This window comes from Pygocentrus nattereri, chromosome 14 (assembly GCF_015220715.1).
Source record: "Pygocentrus nattereri isolate fPygNat1 chromosome 14, fPygNat1.pri, whole genome shotgun sequence".
Taxonomy (NCBI): Eukaryota; Metazoa; Chordata; class Actinopteri; order Characiformes; family Serrasalmidae; genus Pygocentrus; species Pygocentrus nattereri.
The window spans coordinates 11,481,648-11,504,916 of record NC_051224.1 but is presented as its reverse complement, the minus strand read 5'-3'; the positions used below and the strand labels follow the sequence as shown (position 1 = coordinate 11,504,916).

Here is a 23,269-nt window from a genome sequence, read left to right as displayed (position 1 = left end):
GAATGCAAGGGGTCTCTGACTTTTGCACAGTACTGTATATAACATAGTCAGTACATAAACAAGTGAACAAGCAAATTAAAAAAATGAATTATAAATGAATAAATACACTATGAATAAATAAATATGCATGTAAAAATGTATCTTTTATTAACAAGTTTATATATTATTTAATATTATTTACAAACAGTTGGTACATCTGATTACTTAAGACAGTAGGGGGCTACATGTGCCAATAATTTACCCTGCTGGTGACCTCATTGCCTCAGTTCACAGATTTTCAGTGCAGTGAGGTTTAGGTCAAGGCACTAGAATAGCTGTGGTCAGTTCACCACTTCCATGAAAATCTGGAAAAATGTTTTGGGACATTATACTGTTGGAAGCTCTAATGATAGTCCAGTTTTAGCTCACTGAAAGCAAAGCCAACAGTTGCTTAAAATGTCCTGGAACCTTACAGAGCGTCTATGAGGCTATGCATATTAATCTGGGGCCTTTAGAAGACCAGTCTTTAGAAAAACCAGTCTGCAATATGATCCTTCACTTTACTTCATAGTGAAAATACGCTTTTTCTGTAATACTATGAAACTACAACTCTTTTACATGCCAAAGCCACCTTTAACCAAAATAAATGAATTAATAAATTCGTCTCAGCTGACTATAGAATCTGGCTCCAAAGTTCCACTGATGTTTCTAAAAGTTCAGGTGCTAACATTTGTGGTTTGATTAGAGAAGAAGATAGAGGATTGTTTCTGGAAAGCCTTACGAACAGTTTTAGTCCATATCTGCAGTTTTTCAACTTTTAACATTTATATCACTTTCTTCTCTTTCTTCAGGGCAAAATTACTGATTTATGAAGGCAAGCTCAAAAGCTTTATTTATTACGATTTCTTTATTTATTACTGTTACTACTACTATTCTTACTTTCATTTTGTATGTATTCTCTAACTTTCTGAGATTGATCCTTCAATTTCTGTGATGTAAATCTTAAAGAAAATAACATTTTGATGTGTGTACATAGATTAAATGCTATTAATTTCTAGCGCTGCCAAACAATTGTGATCAGAATTCTTTACACTGTGATATCAACCCATCAGGAAAACACAGAACACCATTAGCGACTACTGAAAACCACCAGGAATCAACAGGCATTTGTAATGGGCTCTAAGATATTTTCATCAGGAAGGTATATTAAATGTAACTCTCTAGCCGAGTTATGGACGAAAAATGGATTAAGTGACGATATCGCTAAGCAGCAGCAGCCAAAAGCTACTGTGCCGTTGGGCTGCTTCTGCTATTGTGGCAGAGTGCATGTGCACGTGACGTCACCGGGGCTGAGCGTGCATGCTGCGCTACTGTGTCTAAATTCACCGTGTCCTGATAGCCGGGGGTGAACCGGGCAGGCTCTGTTGCTGCTGCGGTTTTGCGGGGTAGGAGAATTCACGGTGTCCTGATAGCCGGGGGTGAACCGGGCAGGCTCTTTTGCTGCTGCGGTTTTGCGGGGTAGGAGAATTCACGGTGTCCTGATAGCCGGGGGTGAACCGGGCAGGCTCTTTTGCTGCTGCGGTTTTGCGGGGTAGGAGAATTCACGGTGTCCTGATAGCCGGGTGTGAACCGGGCAGGCTCTGTTGCTGCTGCGGTTTTGCGGGGTAGGAGAATTCACAGTGTCCTGATAGCCGGGTGTGAAGGGTAGGCGATATTTTGTTTTGGGGAAAAGTGCAACCGCCCTCTCGACCAATCATATTAGATGTTATAAAGTGTAAGCCAATCATACCAGAGCTGGAGGAGGGACTCGGAAAACAAACGTTGGCCGGCAACCGCTGAAAATGTTGACCGGATATATGGCTAAAAGCTAACTAGCTAAAGCAAACATCAGGCTTTATTCAAAATACATCATATTCAGAGTGAAACTGTAAGTGTTTACGGAGTGAAAACACCAGCCAACAGTACACATTTATGACTAGCGTTAGCTAACTCTAAGTTACAAGAGGTAAAGAAACAAGATGGCTATTTAACATTAACGTTAACTATTTTAGTGTAAGAACGAAATAGATGAAATGTAATTGGAAGCTCTTCATATTTCTTTTTTCATACATCTCTGAAGTATTTGAAACATCAGTAGTAGCCCAAAGGCTTGTTTACATTAAGATGATGTCAGTGAAAAGGTCATACAGTGTTAATCATAACATCTCTTTATATACATCCGTTCTTCAACCTGCAGATGGACATACTGAATTTCTTTAAGAGAAGTGCACCAGGTGAGAAGATTTTCACTAGTTAAAATAAAACATTTGAATGAATAGATCTCTCATTAAGCCTTGACCTCTTATCAATCTGTTTTTAATAAAAATAATGCGGTATTAAACAGGCAAGCAGGGGGAGAAAAGATAAGAACTGTAGAAGCAGGTCTGATCAGGTGCTAATCTAGCCATAGCCTTGGTATTTCAGCAGCATGTTTAGGACCTGGTATTTTGAAAGAGAAGATAGTATTGCTTATCTTTAGTACCATTGCTTGATCTGTGCTGTGTTGTAAGTGGATGGATGGTATTTAAGTCCTACTAGATCCGTGCCTAATAAATTTGTTTGCCCATTGCTATTCTAAAAGTTTTTGGGGCCACACAAGACCCCCCCCCCCAGTAAAAGCTTTCTCCTTCTATCCACTAATCTCTAGTGATGCCCCTGTTAATGCTCAGTTCTAAAACCACCTGATGTGTCACCCACACTGGTTGATTGACAGGATGCTTTTTTTTCTTCAATAAAAAAGCCAAGTGAAAACACAGTTGCAAATTCAGTTTAACTGAAGCAGGAAATGCAATTGCAGGCCAGACCAATTCAGACTACAGAGTCAGACCATTAAGACAATGTCAAAAGGACTTTGCTTTTCCATGTGAACATTTTCCAGCCATTATACACAGAAAAGCAAATACACATTTTGTGCTTGAATTTGAGTTATGTCTTAAATAACACTCACATGGAAATTGCAATTGTAAATACAAAATTTAATTTTTAAAACATTCTAAACATTTTTAGATCATTTTTCTATTTTAGTTTAATTTAAATCGAATATTCAATTTGAACAAGTAAACACACTAATAACATAAAGTGAAGTCTGACATGGAAAAGATCTCATTCTACTATCAACATTTTACTGGGAGTTTCATTTTAGCATCTAGAATTTTACATTTGTACTCATCACATGTACCAAGATTTGCAAATCCAACTACAAATACAACTCATAGCTTAAATTTGTTAAACGGAAGATACTCTGCATATTTGTGGTGTGAATGGGAGCCCTGTCCTGCTCATGTACACTCATGTTGATTCATTTCGCAAATCCTTTATTTTTTTTGCCTGCAGCATGTGATTTCCTGTACATTCTGGATTCTACAGAACTAGGGTGGTCAAGGGGTGGAGGTGGGGGGTGGTGCTGCTTCTACCAGCCGTGTAGACAGGAAGAGCATAAGAGAAAAGAAGGAGGAGAGGAGGGGGAGAGGCAGAGGGAGAGAGAGAAACAGAAACAACAGAAAGAGAAGAGCAGGAGGGGGGAGACAGAGAGAAGCTGCAGCCCGACACAAGATGGCTACGGTTTCCTCCAGCTCGAATACTGGTAAGTGGCTTCATAAACATTACCTTTGCTTCGCTGCATCCTGGGAGAGTGTGTTCATGTCTGCCTGACACACGCACAGAGCAGGCACCCGCTACGTTCACTTTCTCTGTCTCAGCTTTGTCATATCTCGGACAAGGTATTCTGTGTTGGGATCATAGGGCTCTTCTACCTCATGGTGACTAAGATCGATATAAATGGTTTTGAATTGTCCTAAATCAGCACGGAATTCTGATATACCTTTACTGTCAACTGCAGAGTTCCAAGTCCAAGGTTCTGCATTCAACCTAAAGCTACTGCTGATAACGGCTGATAACCTAGTTGTTGTGTAGAGTAACAGGAACTTTGAGAGTGGCTAATCAGACCCGTTCTGTTTGTTATGGTATTGTGTTTAACTCTTTAAACTGCAGGATTATTACTGTTCTTTTCCAAAGTCACTGAAATGCAAACAAAATCAGAGCGGTTTGATGTGAAATGGTTCATTGCAGAGAAACTTACTATTTCAGATTTCTTTACAGTGGTGGTGATAGGAACCAGGTCTATAACACAAATATAACCATTTTATCTACTGTCCAAAACAACCAGTGAACGAACAAGTATCTTCTGAGCTTTATATGTATTGTTGTTAAAGATAAAACAGTTCTAAACACACACACACACACACTCACTGGCAACTTTATTAGGAACACCTTGCTAGTAAAAAAGTTGGACCCCCTTTTGCCTTCAGAACGGCCTTAATCCTTCATGGCATACTTTCAACAAGGTGTTGGAAACATTCCTCAGAGATTTTGGTTGGTTATTTGAGTTACTGTTGCCTTTCTATCATCTCGAACCAGTCTGCCCATTCTCCTCTGACCTCTCTCACATCAACAAAGCATTTTTGTCCACACAACTGCCACTCACTGGATATTTTCTCTTTTTCTGACCATTCTCTGTAAACCCTAGAGATGGTTGTGTGTGAAAATCCCAGTAGATCAGCAGTTTCTGAAAGACTCAGACCAGCCCGTCTGGCACCAACAACCACGCCACGTTCAAAGCCACTTAAATCTCCTTTCATCCCCATTCTGATGCTTGGTTTGCACTTCAGCAACGTGTCTTGACCACTTCTACATGCCAAAATACATTGAGCTGTGGCCATGTGATTGGCTGATTAGCTATTTGTGTTAACAAGCAACTGAACAGAGAGTGTGTGTGTGTGTGTGTGTGTGTGTGTGTGTTAATAATAAGCCAAAACTTTCTCTCAGAAGTGAGATATCTTAGGAATAATGCAATGTATTTATAAACATTGTGTAGTAATTTCCTGTCAGATTGATTTGAGACTTTAAATGCTTCCAATATTTGATTGTAAACAATGTTCACTTGGTAAGTTTGACTAGAAACAGAGCATTTCCTATCAACAAACACCCAAAATGACTTTGTTTAAATCTTAACAACTTAATTATACAGAAATGTAGAAAAATCGGTCAAATTCTCCTTTAAGACTTACGTTGTACAATAGCTACTACTTTTTGGTAATTACGATGAAAATAGTATGTTGTGTAGTTATAGCAGGGAGAATCCAAAGTATAGGCCCACATCCTTACAGATTAAAAGACATGTGCTCAAATGGCAATGTATTTAAACTTTCTAACATTTAGATTAACTCTTAGAAGACTACATTTATTACTTTCATTTTGCTATTCTATTAAAATGTAATTGCATAATTAAAGATGTAATTACATACTAAATTACAGAATGTAAAGAAGTCTTTACCCTAGATATTGGAACATTGTCATTTCATCAGATTCAAAGGATAGTAAAATATCTACTCTTGTAATTTTGTTTGAAAGTTTAAAATCCACACTTTTGATTTTCTAACTTTGTTTAAATAAACTGCTTGTATGGGTTTAACAGGGTCTTTTCAGTATTACCCGACTTGAATACAGGCTGTTTTGGATTCTTCTGGACTCTGCCTTTCACATGTCTCTTAATCATGACCCCTAGATGTCTATCAAGCTATTAAACCTCTGTTTCTGTCATTCTCTCCTTTCTTTATCACACTCAGGAGAGTCACCCTGTTTGCTGAAAAGGCATGTCCTACTGCTGGGTTACCGAGGCTCTGGCAAGACCTCATCATGCATGACTCTCAGTGGCCAAGAGGAGGTTTCTGCCGGGCAGCCCACAAAAGAAGCCTTTCTTTGCACAAAGACACTTGACGGCATGCAGCTTCTGCTGGTGGACACTCCGGGATGGAGCTTGGAGAGTGCGGACTTAGTAGCAGAGAGGCTAGATGGACAGAGCCCCACATCTGCTCACATCAGACACCTGTGCTATCCAGGTGTCCATGCTTTGCTGCTGGTGGTGCCCATCGGAGAGCCCTTCACTGAACAGCACAGACGAGGCATGCTGGAGCGGCTCGAAAGTGCTGGGATGCATGTATGGAGATACTCCATTGTACTGTTTACCGGGGCAGATCGGTTGTGGGGCAATGGTGTGGAAGAGTTTATTGCAGAAGGAGGAGCAGCGCTTCAGAGGCTGGTGGAAAGGTGTGGAAACAGGTACCACGCTCTGGATAACACCTGCTCTGAGACCAGCATACAGGTAAGTCATGGTGGGAAATGAACGAGTATAAAAGTCAGGGCTGGTATGATGATGTTTAATGATGTAGATTTTAAATTTTATATACACACACACACATATACACACACACACACACACAGTGGTCAGCTAAAATAATTATAATCATTATTTTATATTTAAAAAAAAATTATATATATATTTTTAAATATAAAATAACGGTTATAATTATTTTAGCTGACCACAGTTATTATTTACTTGCAACAATGAACGTGAATTGATGTGTTTTCATCCATTGGGTTGAGGCAAATGCATATAAAAAAAAACAAAAAAAAAAAAAACAGACAATACATTTATTGATACATGTCATAAATCTTACAAAAACAACAAATCTTGACATGGTGCTTCAGCACCTTTAAAAACACCTTTAGAGGACAGCGGGGAGTAACATTACTTGCTAACCTCTAAAGGGGACTTTAACAAACATTATATAAACAAATTGTTATGTTTGTTAATGACACCTTTAGACTTTGGCAAATAATATTTGCTTATTTGATGTTTTTTTAAGAATTCCTTTAGGGGGCCACAGCAGGTTAATTTTTTATGTGTTTGTTAAAGACCATGATAATGTTTGAGGTTTGTTAATAAATTTACAAAGCAGTGATGAGTAATATTTGTTTATTTTAGCTGGAGTTGTGTCTTTGTCAGTTGGGAGTAAGTATGAACAGCTAGGAAGCAAGATAGCTTGTCAGCTAATCACTTTAGGCTTGTACTTTTGTCATTTCATACAATGGAAAAATGTTCATCTGAATTATTAATATGGCATTTAATCACCAGCCAAAATGTCTTGAACAGTTGCACTGTATTGTACTGTAAAACAGATATATATTTAATTAAATTTAATGTATTTAAAAGTGTATTATAATTCTTTTCACTATGTTATTATATATTGTAATTGTCCAGATTGTCCAGTGTAAAGTGATTTAAATATCAGTTCATATTGCCCACTTAGGTTAGTGAACTTCTGCAAAAGCTGGAAGAGATGGTACAGGAGAACGATGGCTCATTCTTTGTGATAAATGACAGCATTCAAGCTCCCTGGCCTGCACACATCCAGCAAGGACAGGAGATAGATGGGATGATGGGGGATGCAGAGGTGTCACCAATATTTAGATCACCACCACGAGGTGAGTTCTTCTAACAGTTCTCTACAGACCAGTGATATGCAGCTGGCCAGTGTCCAGCACTGCTAAGTGACTCAAACATACCTGATAGTTGCCTGGTTTGAGTGGGTGTGTTTCAGTTAAGGTTGCATAAATCCAATAGTCAACACTGTGGGCAACAGTCAACTAGTTGAAGATCCACTGAAATACATTGGTGGTTAAAACTATAGTGAACAAGCTGGAGAAGAAAACAAATAAATTTTGTTCTAAACAAAAGTCCAAAGTACCGTACTATTACAGAAATATAACAAAATTAAACTAATTCTTTTGCAAATTGTGTAAAACTGTTCTGAAATACAGACTTACATGCCAGATTGGGTAGGTTTTGAGAACTGCTGACTCTGACAAGAAAGTGCCATTTGACTGATATGCAAAATGACCAATCACAGAGTTTTTAGCACAAGGTGCCTGTAACAAAAACAAACTGGTGTTAGCCAATTTACTACCAGCAGTTTCAAACAAAACTTAAAAAAATAACAGGATAGCATGAAGGTTTTCTGGTTCAACAACTACACTGCTCAAAAAAAATAAAGGGAACACTTAAACAACACAATATAACTCCAAGCAAATCAAACATCTGTGAAATCAAACTGTCCACTTAGGAAGCAACACTGATTGACAAATCAATTTCACATGCTGTTATGCAAATGGAATAGACAACAGGTGGAAATCATTGGCAATTAGCAAAGGAGTGGTTCTGCAGGTGGGGACCACAGACCACTTCTCAGTACCTATGTTTTCTGGCTGATGTTTTGGTCACTTTTGAATGTTGGTGGTGCTTTCACACTTGTGGTAGCAGGAGACGGACTCTACAACCCACACAAGTGGCTCAGGTAGTGCAGCTCATCCAGGATGGCACATCAATGCGAGCTGTGGCAAGAAGGTTTGCTGTGTCTGTCAGCGTAGTGTCCAGGAGACAGGCCAGTACACCTGGAGACATGGAGGAGGCCGTAGGAGGGCAACAACCCAGCAGCAGGACCGCTACCTTCGCCTTTGTGCAAGGAGGAACAGGAGGAGCACTGCCAGAGCCCTGCAAAATGACCTCCAGCAGGCCACAAATGTGCATGTGTCTGCACAAACGGTTAGAAACCGACTCCATGAGGATGGTATGAGGGCCCGACGTCCACAGATGCGGGTTGTGCTCACAGCCCAACACCATGCAGGACGCTTGGCATTTGCCAGAGAACACCAGGATTGGCAAATTCGCCACTGGCGCCCTGTGCTCTTCACAGATGAAAGCAGGTTCACACTGAGCACAAGTGACAGACGTGACAGAGTCTGGAGACGCCGTGGAGAGCGATCTGCTGCCTGCAACATCCTTCAGCATGACCAGTTTGGCAGTGGGTCAGTAATGGTGTGGGGTGGCATTTCTTTGGAGGGCCGCACAGCCCTCCATGTGCTCGCCAGAGGTAGCCTGACTGCCATTAGGTACCGAGATGAGATCCTCAGACCCCTTGTGAGACCATATGCTGGTGCGGTTGGCCCTGGGTTCCTCCTAATGCGGGACAATGCTAGACCTCATGTGGATGGAGTGTGTCAGCAGTTCCTGCAAGATGAAGGCATTGAAGCTATGGACTGGCCCGCCCGTTCCCCAGACCTGGTTAATAAATTTGATTTCCATTGATGATTTTTGTGTGATTTTGTTGTCCGCACATTCAGCTTTGTACAGAACAAAGTATTCAATGAGAATATTTAATTCATTCTGATCTAGGTTGTGTTATTTGAGTGTTCCCTTTATTTTTTCGAGCAGTATATTTCACTCTGAAAAGTTGCTTATTACTAACATTTAGCATGATAATCGTTTCAGACTGATAAAGCCAGTTCAGAGCCAGTTTAAATTCTTTCAAAGCTAAGGTTCTGAGAGCTGTGCTAATTTATAAAAAAATTATCTGTAGATTTCTTTATCAAAGATAGGATGCAATAGATTTCATAGATCTTTGGGTATTAGAATTCAATATTTTTATGGTACCAAACAAATGACTTCAAATGTCTGACTATCAAACAATTCATATCATTCACTACTTGATTTCTGTTCATAAGTAGGGAGTCTTAGCATCCATGAGCCAATAGACATGCTTAATTCTAAAAATAAGGTTGGTTGATTGCTTACTTAATGTAATTTAAATAGCCATAGTTATTAACCTCAACATATCTTTATTAATCTGCAGTCTGCTACGGTCAGTAAATATACTTTACTCAATTCCAGCTTGTCGCACTCATTTGTGGTTTACGCCACAAATACATTCTGTTTGTAATTTAACTGCTTTCTGCAGGCCCCCTAGTGGTCATTCCACTGGTGGAATGGGAATTTACTGATATTTTTATAGAGTCTGAGTGAAAGCATAGGGATTATTCTTTGAATAATTCACAACTCCCACTAGGATAAACATTGAGATAAAACAACTGCAGCTTTCTTGATATTGCAAAATGTGTACAACTGCCAATTAACGCCTTTAAAAAAGTTTTAGAAATGTTGACCATATATGGAGATGAAAATCAAGTTTGTTTGCTTCTGGCTTTCTGAATCATATTTCCAAAAAATACATTCTATTATTGAAGAAAAAAAGTACATATCATCTTGTGCAAAAATGAACACACCTGGTCAAATTACGTTTTTTTTCCCTCTCTAACTGAACCTATATGGAGAACATGTTTAAATATGGCTTTTTTTCTATTTGCCAAGTTTAAAATAATGGAGGAAAAATATAACATATGTGGCACAGGTCACATTTTTTTTCTCCAGTATGTTAAAATCAAAAAAATAAACCACAATTGTGTGTTGTGAGATAATAAATTAAATGTGTTATTTTTTTGAAAACTTAGAACTGAGGAAATCAACATGTAATTTCATCAGAGGGACCCAAACGGTTTTATATTGCAGAATGTTGTAGACTGACCTTCAGTTCAACTCAAGAACCTCAAAAACAGACAGAAATTACATGAATTTGATGACTATTGTGAAAATCGGTTCAAAAAAGGTATTGAACAGGGTCATGGGACTGTGGCTTAGGACAAAAGGGTCTTTTCCTTTTAATAGTACTCAGTACTCATTTGGGAACTTTTCCTATTCTTGCTTGATATAACACATAGGCTGCTCAACAGTCCAGGATCAACATCGCTGTATATTTTGCACTTCATCAGAAGGGATAAAGGTCTCGACCGCAGACAGGCACGTCTAGCAACTGCAGTCTCTTACTGTGAGAATGTGACTTGGCTTGTCTTGTTGAAACAAGCATGGATGACCAACCCTGAAAAAGATGTAGTCTAGATGGCAGTATTTGTTGCTCCAAAATGTATATGTACCCCTCAGCATTAATGATACCTTCACAGATGTGCAAGTTGCCCATGAAATTGGCACTAATGTACCCCCATACCTTGACAGACACTGGCTTTTGAACATTTTTCTCTTTGGCTTGAAGAACAGAATGTCCATTATTTCCAGTAGAATCTGAGAGATGCACTCAGACCACACACATTTACACTTTGTGTCAGTGCATCCTAGATGAGCTTTAGCCCAGAGAATTTGGCAGTGTTTCTGGTTGTTTATGTATGATGTCCTCTTTACATAGAGTCTCATGGTTATATTCATTACAGATGCATGTCGGTTTTTTAATGCAGTGCCATTTGAAGGTCATGGGCATTCAGTATTGTTTTTGGACCTTGCCCTTTAGATTTATCTGAATTTCCTGAATCTTTCAATAGTGTTATTTACTTTAGATGCCTTGCAATTTTGTGTTGAGAAACATTATTCTTGAATTGTTGGACTATTTGCTCCAACAGTTTTTGCAAAGTGGTGATTGAGGCCTGTGTAAATGCTCTTTTTATATCCAATCATGATAGCATCATCTGTTACCTATTTACCTGCTTACCTGTGGAAAAACAGGTACTTTTGATCATTCCACATACTTCCCAGTCTGTTCAATCTTTTTTTGGAATGTGTTGCAGGCATCCTATTTGGAGTTAGCATGTATTTAGATCAATAACTTTAATAAACTTAATATTTTACAACCCCATTTCCAAAGAAGTTCGAACACTGTGCAAAATGTAAGTAAACAAAATGCAATGATGTGCAGATTGTAACGATTGGCTTCTCCCACTCCACCATGTGCCCATTTGTTTTGATCTTCCACATGCTTTTGTTGTTTTTCTGTCTACTCCTGTCCCTTGTTTTGTGCCCGTTTCATTCCACCTGTCCGTCGTCATCCTTGTGATTATTTAAGCCCTGTGTTTGCCCCTAGTTTTTGCTGGTCTTTGTTTGGATGTTTATTGTTTGATGTACTGTCCGAGGTGTATGTATGTATTTGAAGAGTTTTGTTTATTTCTGGTTTGTTTGGAGTTCTGTGTTCATTTTGTCACGTCAGTCCCTCTTGCTCTCCGTATTGGCCATCTGACCCTGGATCATTTTGACCATGACCCTGGATATGCCCGTAATAAAAAAAAAAAACAAAACAAAACAAAAAAAACCTGGTGGTTGATTGGCAACAGGTCTCTAACATGATTAGGTATAAACAGAGCAGTCTTTCAGAAGTAAAGATGAGGAGTTAAAGTGTACAAGACTGCACTAGCAAATAGTGCAACAATTCAAGAACAATGTTTCTCAACATAAAATAGCAAATATCTTGCTTTTCATCATCTATAGTACATTAAAAGATTCAGAGAATCTAGAGAAATCTGTGTATTTGCCAGGGATAAGGCCAAAAAAAACAGTATTTGCTGGCCATGATATTTGGGCCCTCAGACAGCACTGCATTAAAAACAGACGTGATTCTCTATTGGAAATCACTGCATGGGCTCAGAAACACTTCTGAAAACCACTGTGAAAAGTTTGTCGCTGCATCCACAAATGCTAAATAAAATCTAGAATGCAAAGAAGAAATCATATATAAACAGGATCCAGGAATGCTGCCATCTGACAAATCAACATTTGGAAAATCCTAGACACAGTCTCCTCTAAGCTAAAGACAACTAAGCTTGTTATTTTTGTATTTTTTTAGCTGTATGATAAACATACCGTCCCTCACTCTCCCTTGCTATCTCTCTTTGTCGGTTTCGGTCCTTTTTTTCTGATCTTCTTTGGTCTCTGTTTTACGGCTCCTCCCTCTTTTGTTCTCAGAGTTGCGGATGTTGTTAGTGGGTTGGCAAGGTGCTGGTAAGAGTTCAGCAGGAAATGTGATCTTGGGTGGACGCAAGTTTGAGTCAGGCCGAAGAACAGAAGTCTCCCTACGTTGTCAGGCTTACGTCAGTGGCCGCCGCCTCACGATCGTGGACACACCAGGCTGGGACTGGTTTTCCATCGCCCGGACACCGGCTCATATTAGAAAGGAAATCAAACGAGGCGCAGGGCTACTTCACCCAGGCCCACATGCCCTCCTATTGGTTATTCCTGTTATCTCCACCCTCACCTCCAGAAAGAGACGGGCTCTGGAGAACCATCTGGAGATGTTTGGCAAGGAGGTGTCTCTTCACACGTTAGTGCTGTTCTCCTGCGGTGACTGGCTTGGTGCAACACCAATCGAGGAGCAGATCCAAAGGAATGGTGGGCAGCTGCTAAGTCTGATGGCATACTGCTTCAACTACTATCATGTGCTAGACAGCACCAGTGCTGCTAGAGGCCAAGATCAAGTCTCTGATCTTCTGCTAAAGGTGGAGGAAATGGTGGCACAAAATGAAGGGAGGCCATTTCTACCTGTGAAGTGTGAGTATGATTCTTGTCTTGCTTCTTTACTACTGTAGTTGTGTGACCAAATTTGGTCACTTCTGGCCAAATTACACATTTTGTAGATTTTTTTTTTTTGTAAAAACAAGTCATCTTAACTTCTGCAGCAAACTTTAAACTTTTTTTCCCCTCAAATGATAATGCAGGTACTTTATATTTAATTGACAAAAATAAAAAATAATTGTCACCTGCTAAAGTGAACAGCTTTGAAAAAACACCTTTTCTGTTGTAAAGTCTCAAAGCTTAATTAACTCATTAAGGCTTAAGTGACTTCTTGGGACTAGATTGGCAAACCAAGTATTGCCATCTGGAACTGTCAGCTGATGATAATTGTGGAGTGTAATAGATTCTCCAACTCTTAAAACCTTTTGCTAATACTCAACAACCATGGGCTTCTCTAAGAAGCTGGCAGAGGATCTGAAAAATAAAGCTAATTATTGCCTTAAAAAGCTGGGGTAAGTTGTAAGAATACTTCCAGCCTGAACCTGTACTTACGATCTCATCAAAAAACTCAAACTCAAAAAAGATTGCAAAACATCTCCAAACATAACATTAATGACTCTTTGGCCCCAGTCATCAGTGTTATGTATGAAGATAAAAATGAACAATTTTCTCTTTAAAAGAAAAACATTCATGCTGAAATTGTAACGACTGTTTAAGCATTTAAGCACAGACTTCTTTTTGAATGAGGCGCAATACCAGGCAGCCAATCAGAACCAGAGTCCATTTACATACATACACACACAAAAACAAACTGTTTAATTCCAAGTGATAAAGAAGGGTCAATGTATGATGGCTGTTTTGAAAAAAAAAAAAAAAAAAAAAAAGTGCCAGAAAGCAAAAGTGAATTTTTAAATAATTATTAAATGCCATTACATTTTTTTTTTAGAACTATGGCAAAATTCACTTTCTGATTTTATTGCATCTGAACTCGATGCTGTATAACTATACCCTGTAGTCACAGCTGTATGTGCAATATGGACTAACTTTTTTTTCTATATTTTACAGTGAATGAAGAACAGGAGGATGAGGCAACATGTGGGAAATGCACTCTCCAGTGAGAAAACAAATTAACGTTCTCCTCAGAACACAATTACACATGATCAGTGAAGGTGATGAACTGTGCTGCAGTTTCATTTGTAGAATAATTTTACATTTAACAACATGGTTTTGCATGGCTATGTAATACTGTTGCAGCCATATCTTTACTGCAAATAAGCTGAAGAGGGAAAGTGTAAAGATAAGAACTTAAAAACTGTGCAGAGAAGTTACCCAAATAACTCTTAAGTGTTTATGAAGACACTTGAATTGAAATGCACTTGGGCACTGCTCACATGAACTTTGTAAAAAGGTAGTTTTGTACGCTGTTAATTATAATCCATTTGAAATACTTTATTTTTCTGCATCACATACAGATCTGTAGAATCTTCTTAGGATGCATGGTTATGGCAGTTTATGCTTAAAATTTTACATCATTACCACTGTGTCATACAGTATTTGAAAGTGCTTTTTTTGTGAAGTCTTTATAACAATTTTGCACACTTTGTATGTTCTGTCTGAAATGTAACCGTAATCACTAAAGTCATGTAAAGGCCCATGTCAGCTCAACATCTAAATGAACATCTTTGCTGTTTTCAGCATTTTGGATCTGTATTTAGATTTAATGATCAGGGAGTAGCACATTTGTTCCTAATATGCTACTGTCCTACATATACACAGCTTAGCCAGCTTTAAAGGAAAATGCATGTATTTAGAGCACTTAGTGTCATATTTGCTGCTGCACATTTTGCACCTGATATTTTCAATGGAATAAAGTTTGAATTTTAAAGTCTGGTGTGTAATAGCATTTAAGACCTTGTTTAGAATAAAGCTCAATTTCCTTAAGTGTAGTTGGCATGTCTAACTAACGCTATACTTAGTCTGAAGGTCTGACTCCTGTATGAGTTAGGTAGGGCAACCTTTAGCCCTAGTTGTTCACACTTTGGTGTTAAATAATCCTGCAGTGCATTAAAGTCCCACATCATGGCCACATCATTTTTTGACACTGTTCAAGTACATGTGGTTCATAGAAAGAAGCCGTTGTGAACCGATTGTTTTGTGGTGTGTATCCACCTATTCAGCCTACAGCAGTAATGTACATTTGTTGATTTTCTAAGTTAAAATAAGTTAACTTGTCCTCTACAGAGAACAAACCTGCACATGAATTTATATACTGAAATTGTCCAGAAAATTACAGCACATTAATACAATGTTCCATCTTAGTTACTCATCACTAAATTGAGTCACTATGCACTCAATTTAGTGTAGCCTCATGTAAAAGGCTACACTAAATAGGATATAAATAAATGGGGGGGGTGATGCATTTTGTAACCATGTAAAATAAATACTTTTGATTCAATATATGCAATATCAACAACAAAACCAGAGACATGGAATACTGTAATGGTGTCAACTTGAACGAACACACACACACACACACACACACACACACACACACACACACACACACACACACACACACACACACACACACACACACCCCTTCTAAGCCGCTTCTTCTTCTGGGTCACGGGGGGTGCTGGAGCTTATCCCAGCTGTCATCGGGCGGAAGGCTGGATACTCCCTGGACAGGTCACCAGTCCATTGCAAGGCGGACAGACAAACATACACATTTACTAACACCTATAGTCAATATACCATGTCCAATTGGCCTGACTGCATGTCTTTGGACTGTGAGAGGAAACCGGAGAACCTGGAGGAAACCCCCGCAGACATGGGGAGAACATGCAAACTCCACACAGAAAGGACTTCTTGCTGTCAGGCGACAGCACTAGCCACTGCACTGCCCTTAATTCAAACACATAAATTGAATTCTTTTGAAAATGGGGAGGTAAACTTAATACATAAATACAAAAATAATGAAGTAAAAAGCAAATAAAAGTGGCTCCAACAGATTCTAGGAGAAACCAAATTCAGTCCAGAACACAATTGTAGAAATGTCTATATAAACAAACAAACAAAATAAAATCTGTAAATATGCTATACCACACTGTCCAAGTGCAGTAAAACATACAACCCGCAGAAAAAAAGGGTGAGATGGAATATAAGCTGTAAATCAAGAGTGAAGAAAATACTATGAAATTAGGAAATGATAGTACAGAATAATACAGTGACCAAAAAAACATGGCATATTAAAACTCACATTTGAATTCGTTAAGTAGTCCACTTTGCTTTAATGCAGCTTTGAAGACTTTTGGCTGTGTCAAGCAGCTTCACAGGAGCAGAGATGCTCTTCTTACATGACTGAAGACACACATGAAACTGCAAAACCCTTTGAAATGGTTGAAACTCAGCACCTGAAAACTACTTGTTCAAGGAGAATGTGAAGAACCAAATCAACCTGAAATTTAGGGATGCGTGACTGGCCAAAATCAGAACTGGTCAATTTTTGCTCCAATCAATTTATCATTTTTATTTTTGGTTGATCTGTGTTGCATTATTAATGTGAGCTAGGGATCTATATGCTTCTGCTACACTAGTAACAAAATGTCCTATTGCATAAATCTGTATGACATTGTGTTAAATAGTCAGCTGCCTCTTACTTTCAGTTGGACTTTTTTGATTCATGTTTTCAATTGACAAGCATGGCCAAATGGCCAATCTGGCTGTAAATAAACCAGAATTGGTGGGCTCTACAATTTGTTTATATTCTTGGTCCATGTAGTTTTGAAAAATGTTAACACACTCCATGGGCACTGTGATAAACCTTAATGTAAAGACAAAACTGTCCAGAAATTGTTCATTTTTGGAAAGCATGTATTTGGCATTTCACAAAAAAATGTGAACATAAAGACCAACAGGCAAAAACAGATTATAAAAATCAATCTGTAGTATATGCTTCAAACAATGCTCATCATTCAAAGCCCAATAAACATATCTCTGGTCCATTCTGTAAGTCTGTCAGAATCATATGCCTTGAAGTCCTACCATATATCATAACCATATGAAGTCCTGGGCTTCACATTTGTGCACACTGAGAAGAGTTGCTTGCTTTGCTTCTGCCTATACCATGTGGCAGCTTTCCGATCTTCCTTAGCTTGTTCAAGGAACAGGAAGAAACTGGAATGGCTAGCGATGTAGACAGTTTGAAGTGGTGCCAAGAACGAGGCTTTGAATTCCTTAAGAAAACTGGATGAACCACAGGGGCCAATCAGTTATATTCACTCTGGTCACTTTATTCTTTATCCATAGGGTCCAAACCTCCGAAAGCATCCTGTGAAGAAGAAAGAGGGAAAAACGCTAACTGACAGATCCATAGGAGGAACATAGGAGACGATAAATTTAACCACTGCATGACACATTGCTTGATCTTACCTTTGAAATCACTGGTGCAGTCTCTATGACGCAGCAGACCCCAAAGAAAGGCTTCCATTAGCCTGACCAAAGCATGAACTCAAAAGGGGTTCAAACTACAGTGCCAGTCAAAAGTACACTTGCTGAAAACTAGTAAGGTTTTTCAAAAATGTAATTTTTGGTAAATGTGAAAACACGTTACAGTATCCACATTCTCAAAATAGTGTTCAAAATACTGAAAGCTGTCATTAAGTTGATTCCTTTGCCTTAAGAGTTTCAGATACATGAGGCACTCAATTTACAAGTGCTATGGTGTTGAAATTAGGAGGCAGGCAGGTCAGGTCATTACTTTGAGTTATTCTTCACTTTCTTTCTTTGTGGGCCAGTTGTTGCTCAGTTTTAAGGTGCCTTTCAGGCTGTTATGCTGAAGAATAAACAATTACCCACAACTCTGCAAACCACATTCCTGATGAAATGGCAGAAATGAGAGGTATATGATCATCTTTCTGTAGAATAAAACTCCACAGTAACAATTCTAAACAGTGAACAAACTGTAGACCACAGCACTGCCTGGGAACCGCACCTGGAAAACTTATGCTCACCCACACCCTCTGTATGTCTTCTAAACATGGATAAAAGTCAATAGATTGGACACACTTCCTATTAGAAACACGTTCTAGTACTTTTACTAGAAATCATCAAAACTATGAATTTCTATGGAAATATGCGATAACCAAAAAAATGCTAGATTCTTCTAACATTCCTTTACACTATTGGCAAGTCCAATATTTGACACACATTTCAAGAATTTAAGCATACATATTTCAATGTCTAATATTTTTTTTTAAATCCTTCAGTCCAAATGTTTGACAGGTACTGCATATGGTAAACCCAAATATTTGCTAAGAATGGGAATTTTCACTCCTCCGCTTTCTAGCTTCTGTACTGTTTTGACCCGAAGAAGTCTTTCTTGGCTTCTGCCCTCTAGATAAACCAGCTTCACGCAATCTTCTTTGGATTGTTGATATTGAAACTTCTGTTTTTCTAGTTGCATTTAACTGTGCTTGTATTTGAGGGGCAGTCAAGTCACCATTTTGCTCATATGTGACTCGAATAAACTTGTTCTCTGATTCTGAGGTCACTTTTGGCCTCCCTGACCTTGCTCGGTCCTCATGAGTACCTGTTTCTTCAACTCGTTTGATAGTCTTGGATACAGCATTCACAGACACTTGCAGTGTTTTTGCTATTTTCCTTAAAGACTGACCTTCCTTTCTTAACTTAATTATAGACTCCCTTTTTTCACGGCTTAACTGAGCATGTTTTGCCATTTTCTCTTCCTTCACATTCAGGATTGTCAGTGGTGTGTTTATGCAGTGGATATTTTTAGCAGTGAACCTTCACCTTGTATAGTAACAGCCAGATAACTTGGAAACGATTTAAGAAAGGCAAATGCCACTGTTTCTTTTTGGAGCTTCAAGGGGAAATCCCCTTGCTTTCAGAGAAATTTACCATATTTAATTTTTAACTCTGTTATTATCTGCTCATTTAAACACACAATGAAATTAAGTGATTATATGCAGGTTTCTAGTTTAAGCTATAATAACTTGATTATGGGTAAGGAATTTTTGACTGGTACTGTATTTTCCAGAACAAAGCCATGGAACAATAATCTGATGTCATCACAGCAGAGAAATGAAGGTTGGAACAAAGAACCTGAGGGGAAAAGAACACAAGTGGCGACATTTCTTAACTCTCAAATGTCCATTTCTACTGGCACCCTTTTGTTCTTTATGTGCACCTCATACACTATATTTCCAAAAGTATTTAGTCACCCATCCAAATAATTGAAATGAGGTGTTCCAATCACTTTCATGGCCACGGGTGTATAAAACCAAGCACCTAGGCACACAGACTACTACAAATATTTGTCAAAGAATGGGCCACTCTCAGGAGCTCAGTGAATTCATTGCCATGATAGAATATCATTGCCATGATAGAATGCCACCTGTGCAACAAGTCCAATCATGAAATTTCCTGGCTACTAAATATTCCACAGTCAACTGTCAGTGGTATTATAACAAAGTGGAAATGATTGGGAACGACAGCAACTCAGCCATGAAGTGGTCGGCCAAGCAAAATGACAGCGCTGGATCAGTGGATGCTGAGGCACATAGTGCACAGAGGTTGCCAACTTTCTGCAGACTCAATGGCTACAGACGTCCAAACTTCATGTGACCTTCAGATTAGCTCAAGAACAGCGTAGAGAGCTTCATGAAATGAGTTTCCAAGGCTGAGCAGCTGCATCCAAGCCTTAAATCACTAAGCACAATGCAAAGCGTTGAATGCAGTGCTGTAAAGTGCTGCCGCTGGACTCTAGAGCAGTGGAGATGTGTTCTCTGAAGTGACTAATCATGCTTCTCCATCTGGCAACCCGATGGATGAGTCTGGGTTTGGCAGTTGCCAGGAGAACGGTACTTGTCTGACTGCATTGTGCAGTGAAGTGTAAAGTTTGGTGGAGGGGGGATTATGGCGTGGGGTTGATTTTCAGGATTTGGGCTCGGCCCCTTAGTTCTGGTGAAAGGAACTCAAAGCCTCAGCAGACCAAGAGATTTTGGACAGGTTCATGTTCCAAACTTTGTGGGAACAGTTTGGGGATGGCTCCTTTCTGTTCCAACATGACTGCACACCAGTGCACAAAGCAAGGTCCATAAAGACACAGATGAGTGAGTTTGGTGTAGAAGGACTTGCTCGGCCTGTACAGAGTCCTGACCTCAAACTAAAAGAGCACCTTTGGGATGAATTAGTGCAAAGACTGCGAGCCAGGCCTTCTCGTCAACAGGGTTTGACCTCACAAATGCACTTCTGGAAGAATTGTCAAGAATTCCCATAAACACACTCCTAAACCTTGTGGAAAACCTTCCCAGAAGAGTTGAAGCTGTTATAGCTGCAAAGGGTGGGGCGACATCATATTAAACCCTATGGACTAAGAACAGGATCTCACTCAATTTCATATGCGTGTGAAGGTAGATGAGCGAATACTTCTGGAAATCTAGTGTAGGTATTTGTGAAAAGATCTGCAACACCATCTAAAAACTACACACAAAATAACTGCTTAAATGTTGATCTCCTGGTCCAGCTAGTTACTAATCACTGGGTTAGGGCTGGCGTTTTACACAAATATTACTCTTACCACAAATGTAATTAATCAGCCAAAACAAATTTGGAACCTGAAATTTGCTTCATTTGTTTTGCAGTGAAGCTACAAGTTAGCTAGTTTAGTTTAGCTACAAGTCATGGAAGCATATGACCACCAACTAGCACCACCCAAACGGCATGCCTACATCATACACTAGCCTCAAACTGTGGTGAATTGTTAAAGTGGAACTTCAATTTATTTAAAATCTTCTGCTTTCTGCAGTGTTTTAAAACATTAATAGTCTTACTAAGATTTGCACCGTGCTAATAGGCTGGGTATAAGCATGAGTGCAGGAGGTCAGAGAGGCCTACTTCTTTCACAGGTGCCAACAGTGTGGGAATAACGGTTTAAATTATGAGTTATTCTCAGTACTGAGTACTGATGTCATGGAAAAGGCAGTAAAAAAAATCTTTATCTATATAAAACAAGTCATGTACAAGTACGCCTTTTGTTTGTATTTACCAAGCAGTTGGCAAAACAGTACCTTCACATAATGCATAATAATAATGCCTTCAGCCTAAAACTGCTCTGACATGGTTTCAGCAAAGGGCATGTTTACTGTGATGCTCACTGTGCCTTTACACCCCTTGCACATTAGAAAAGTGGGTCACAGATGAATACTTAATGGCAAGCACATGAGCACGTGGACAAAGTACACAAAACCACAGCTTTCGCTGAGTGTGGTACATGTTTAACCTGTGCACCACATAAGTTTGTACCAAATGCAGGCCTTTAATTCTCAAGGTCTCTTGCTGAAAACCAGGACAGTCCAATCTTATCAGCACAGGTCTGGTGTGGCTGCGGGTTATCATTCCAATAAAGGTGGAGCTCACATGATCTTTTGCTGAAGACTGGGACCAACTGATTAAATCAGTAGGGGGCGATTTGGGAAAGGCCACATGTCTATTAATAAAAACAATGAGTTAATAAACACACAAAGGGAGGCGGCGATGGGGATGGAGCTGTGTAAGGTATTGGTCTCTCGGCACGGTTTACAACACCAAATAGTTCAACTGATTTCTCCAACACTTATTAACTGTTACTTAGCTACATTTCCACAAAACTGTGGGACCTCTCCCATAAACCAGAGGTGCACTCCGGCGAGCCACGGCCCAGTTTATTTATTTATTTAACACCTGCTGCTCCCTTTACTTTTTAGCCACATTAGCCTCGTAGCTCCAGAGAACTAGATATGCCAGCACCTCAGGTGGCTAACATAGGGCTTTATCGACTGTATTTGGGATAAGAAGAAAACTGTGTACATTCGTTAGACTCTTTGACCAAACTAATCATTGAAAGCACAAAATAAAAAGGTGCATAATATAACATACTTACACTATTAGGCGATGTACACAGTGAGCCAGCGCGTGTACGGAGCCGCCGGCAGCCGTTAAAGCTGCAAATGTTCAAATGAGCATCGCTCCTGCGCGCGGAGAACAAAGCGCGTGAATAAATAACACCGCTGCTCGAGGACCAGTCCTGCCACGACTGCGGCTTCTTTTGGGTTCAGAGGCGGACTGAACGCCAGTTGGCCTAGTACTGCCACCTACAGAGCGGAGGTTTAGAATAGCCTCGGATGTGAAGCACTGTTTCACAAATACCCTGTGAATACGGAGCCCTGCTCCATCTCGTATAAACAAAATTAATGCGTGGCCACAACTTAACTTTTTAAGTCATGGCCACCTATTAGGATCTCGCTGCTATGGCTTACTAAGTCATGGCCACACATTATTTCTATATTCGCTCATTATAAAGGATGTGTAGACACATAGTACCACTGAGCCCTGCTGGTGAGATCCTATATAAATAAAGTGTGGTCACACTGTTTTAACGCGTGCGAACGAGATACTAATGCATGGCCAGGACTTACCATGTCATAGTCACACATTAGGATCTTGTTCCCACACCAGTCTCTAAAATTCAGATGCCTCTGAGGGTCTACATTACCTGTATTGGGTGTTTGATCAGGACTGGAGCGCTCTGCACGTTGGTATATCTCCATGACCAATGCCAAGCTTCGACTAGAGAAGTGTTTCTTAACCCTGGTCCTGGATCTCCACTGCCCTGCACGTTTTCCTTGCTCCCAACACACCTGACCCAGCTTATCAGCTCTCTGACAGCTCATTATTGAGTTAAAGTGGTTGTAGGAAGGCACTAAAGTGCTGAATGGGGGAAGTCGTGGGCTGGAGGTTACGGAGCCAGCCTCGTGACCGGAAAGTTCGCCGGTTCGATCCCCAGAACCAACAGCACATGAGATGTCCTTGAGCAAGACAGCTTACCTCCAACTGCTCCCCCGGTGCTGCGGATAGGGCTGCGCACCGCTCCGGGCATGTGTGCTCACTGCCCCCTAATGTGTGTGGGTGTGTTCACTAGAGTGTATGTGGTGTTTCACTTCACGGATGGGTTAAATGCGGAGGTGAAATTTCCCCCTTATGGAACTAATAAGGGTCACTTAATCTAATCTACTTTAATGCAATCAAGTCCTCACAGCTGGGTTCCACATCTAGTGTAAAGTCTTCTCAGAAGAATAGAGGCTGTTACTATAGCAAAGAGGGGACCCAGACAGAACCTTCACTTCCTTGACCATATTGATATTTATTCTGAATTGTGCATATATTAGGCTACAT

The 23,269-nt window shown here is 39.7% G+C and overlaps 1 protein-coding gene and 1 long non-coding RNA gene across 2 annotated transcripts; one reads left to right on the top strand and one right to left on the bottom strand.

Moving 5' to 3' along the window:
- Window positions 1–3,482: 3,482 nt before the first annotated feature.
- si:dkey-110g7.8 (GTPase IMAP family member 8) lies at window positions 3,483–14,921 on the top strand. Its single transcript, XM_017685580.2, has 5 exons — window positions 3,483–3,601; window positions 5,643–6,178; window positions 7,167–7,341; window positions 12,491–13,072; window positions 14,102–14,921. Exons 1-5 carry the CDS (start codon window positions 3,571–3,573, stop codon window positions 14,152–14,154), a joined length of 1,377 nt encoding a protein of 458 aa, XP_017541069.1. The 5' UTR covers window positions 3,483–3,570; the 3' UTR covers window positions 14,155–14,921.
- A 1,970-nt stretch (window positions 14,922–16,891) lies between these two features.
- On the bottom strand, window positions 16,892–22,847 carry LOC108413186. Its single transcript, XR_001856741.2, has 3 exons — window positions 21,978–22,847; window positions 17,468–19,159; window positions 16,892–17,366 (listed from the first exon to the last, which is right to left on the bottom strand). It is a non-coding gene; the product is annotated as an uncharacterized LOC108413186 (long non-coding RNA).
- Window positions 22,848–23,269: the final 422 nt, after the last annotated feature.

Coding starts and splice junctions, on each gene's coding strand:
- si:dkey-110g7.8 (XM_017685580.2), top strand. CDS start 3,571: ATGGCTACGGTTTCCTCCAGCTCGAATACTG. Junction 7,342..12,490: donor ATTTAGATCACCACCACGAG/GTGAGTTCTTCT, acceptor TTTTGTTCTCAG/AGTTGCGGATGTTGTTAGTG. Junction 13,073..14,101: donor GCCATTTCTACCTGTGAAGT/GTGAGTATGATT, acceptor TATATTTTACAG/TGAATGAAGAACAGGAGGAT.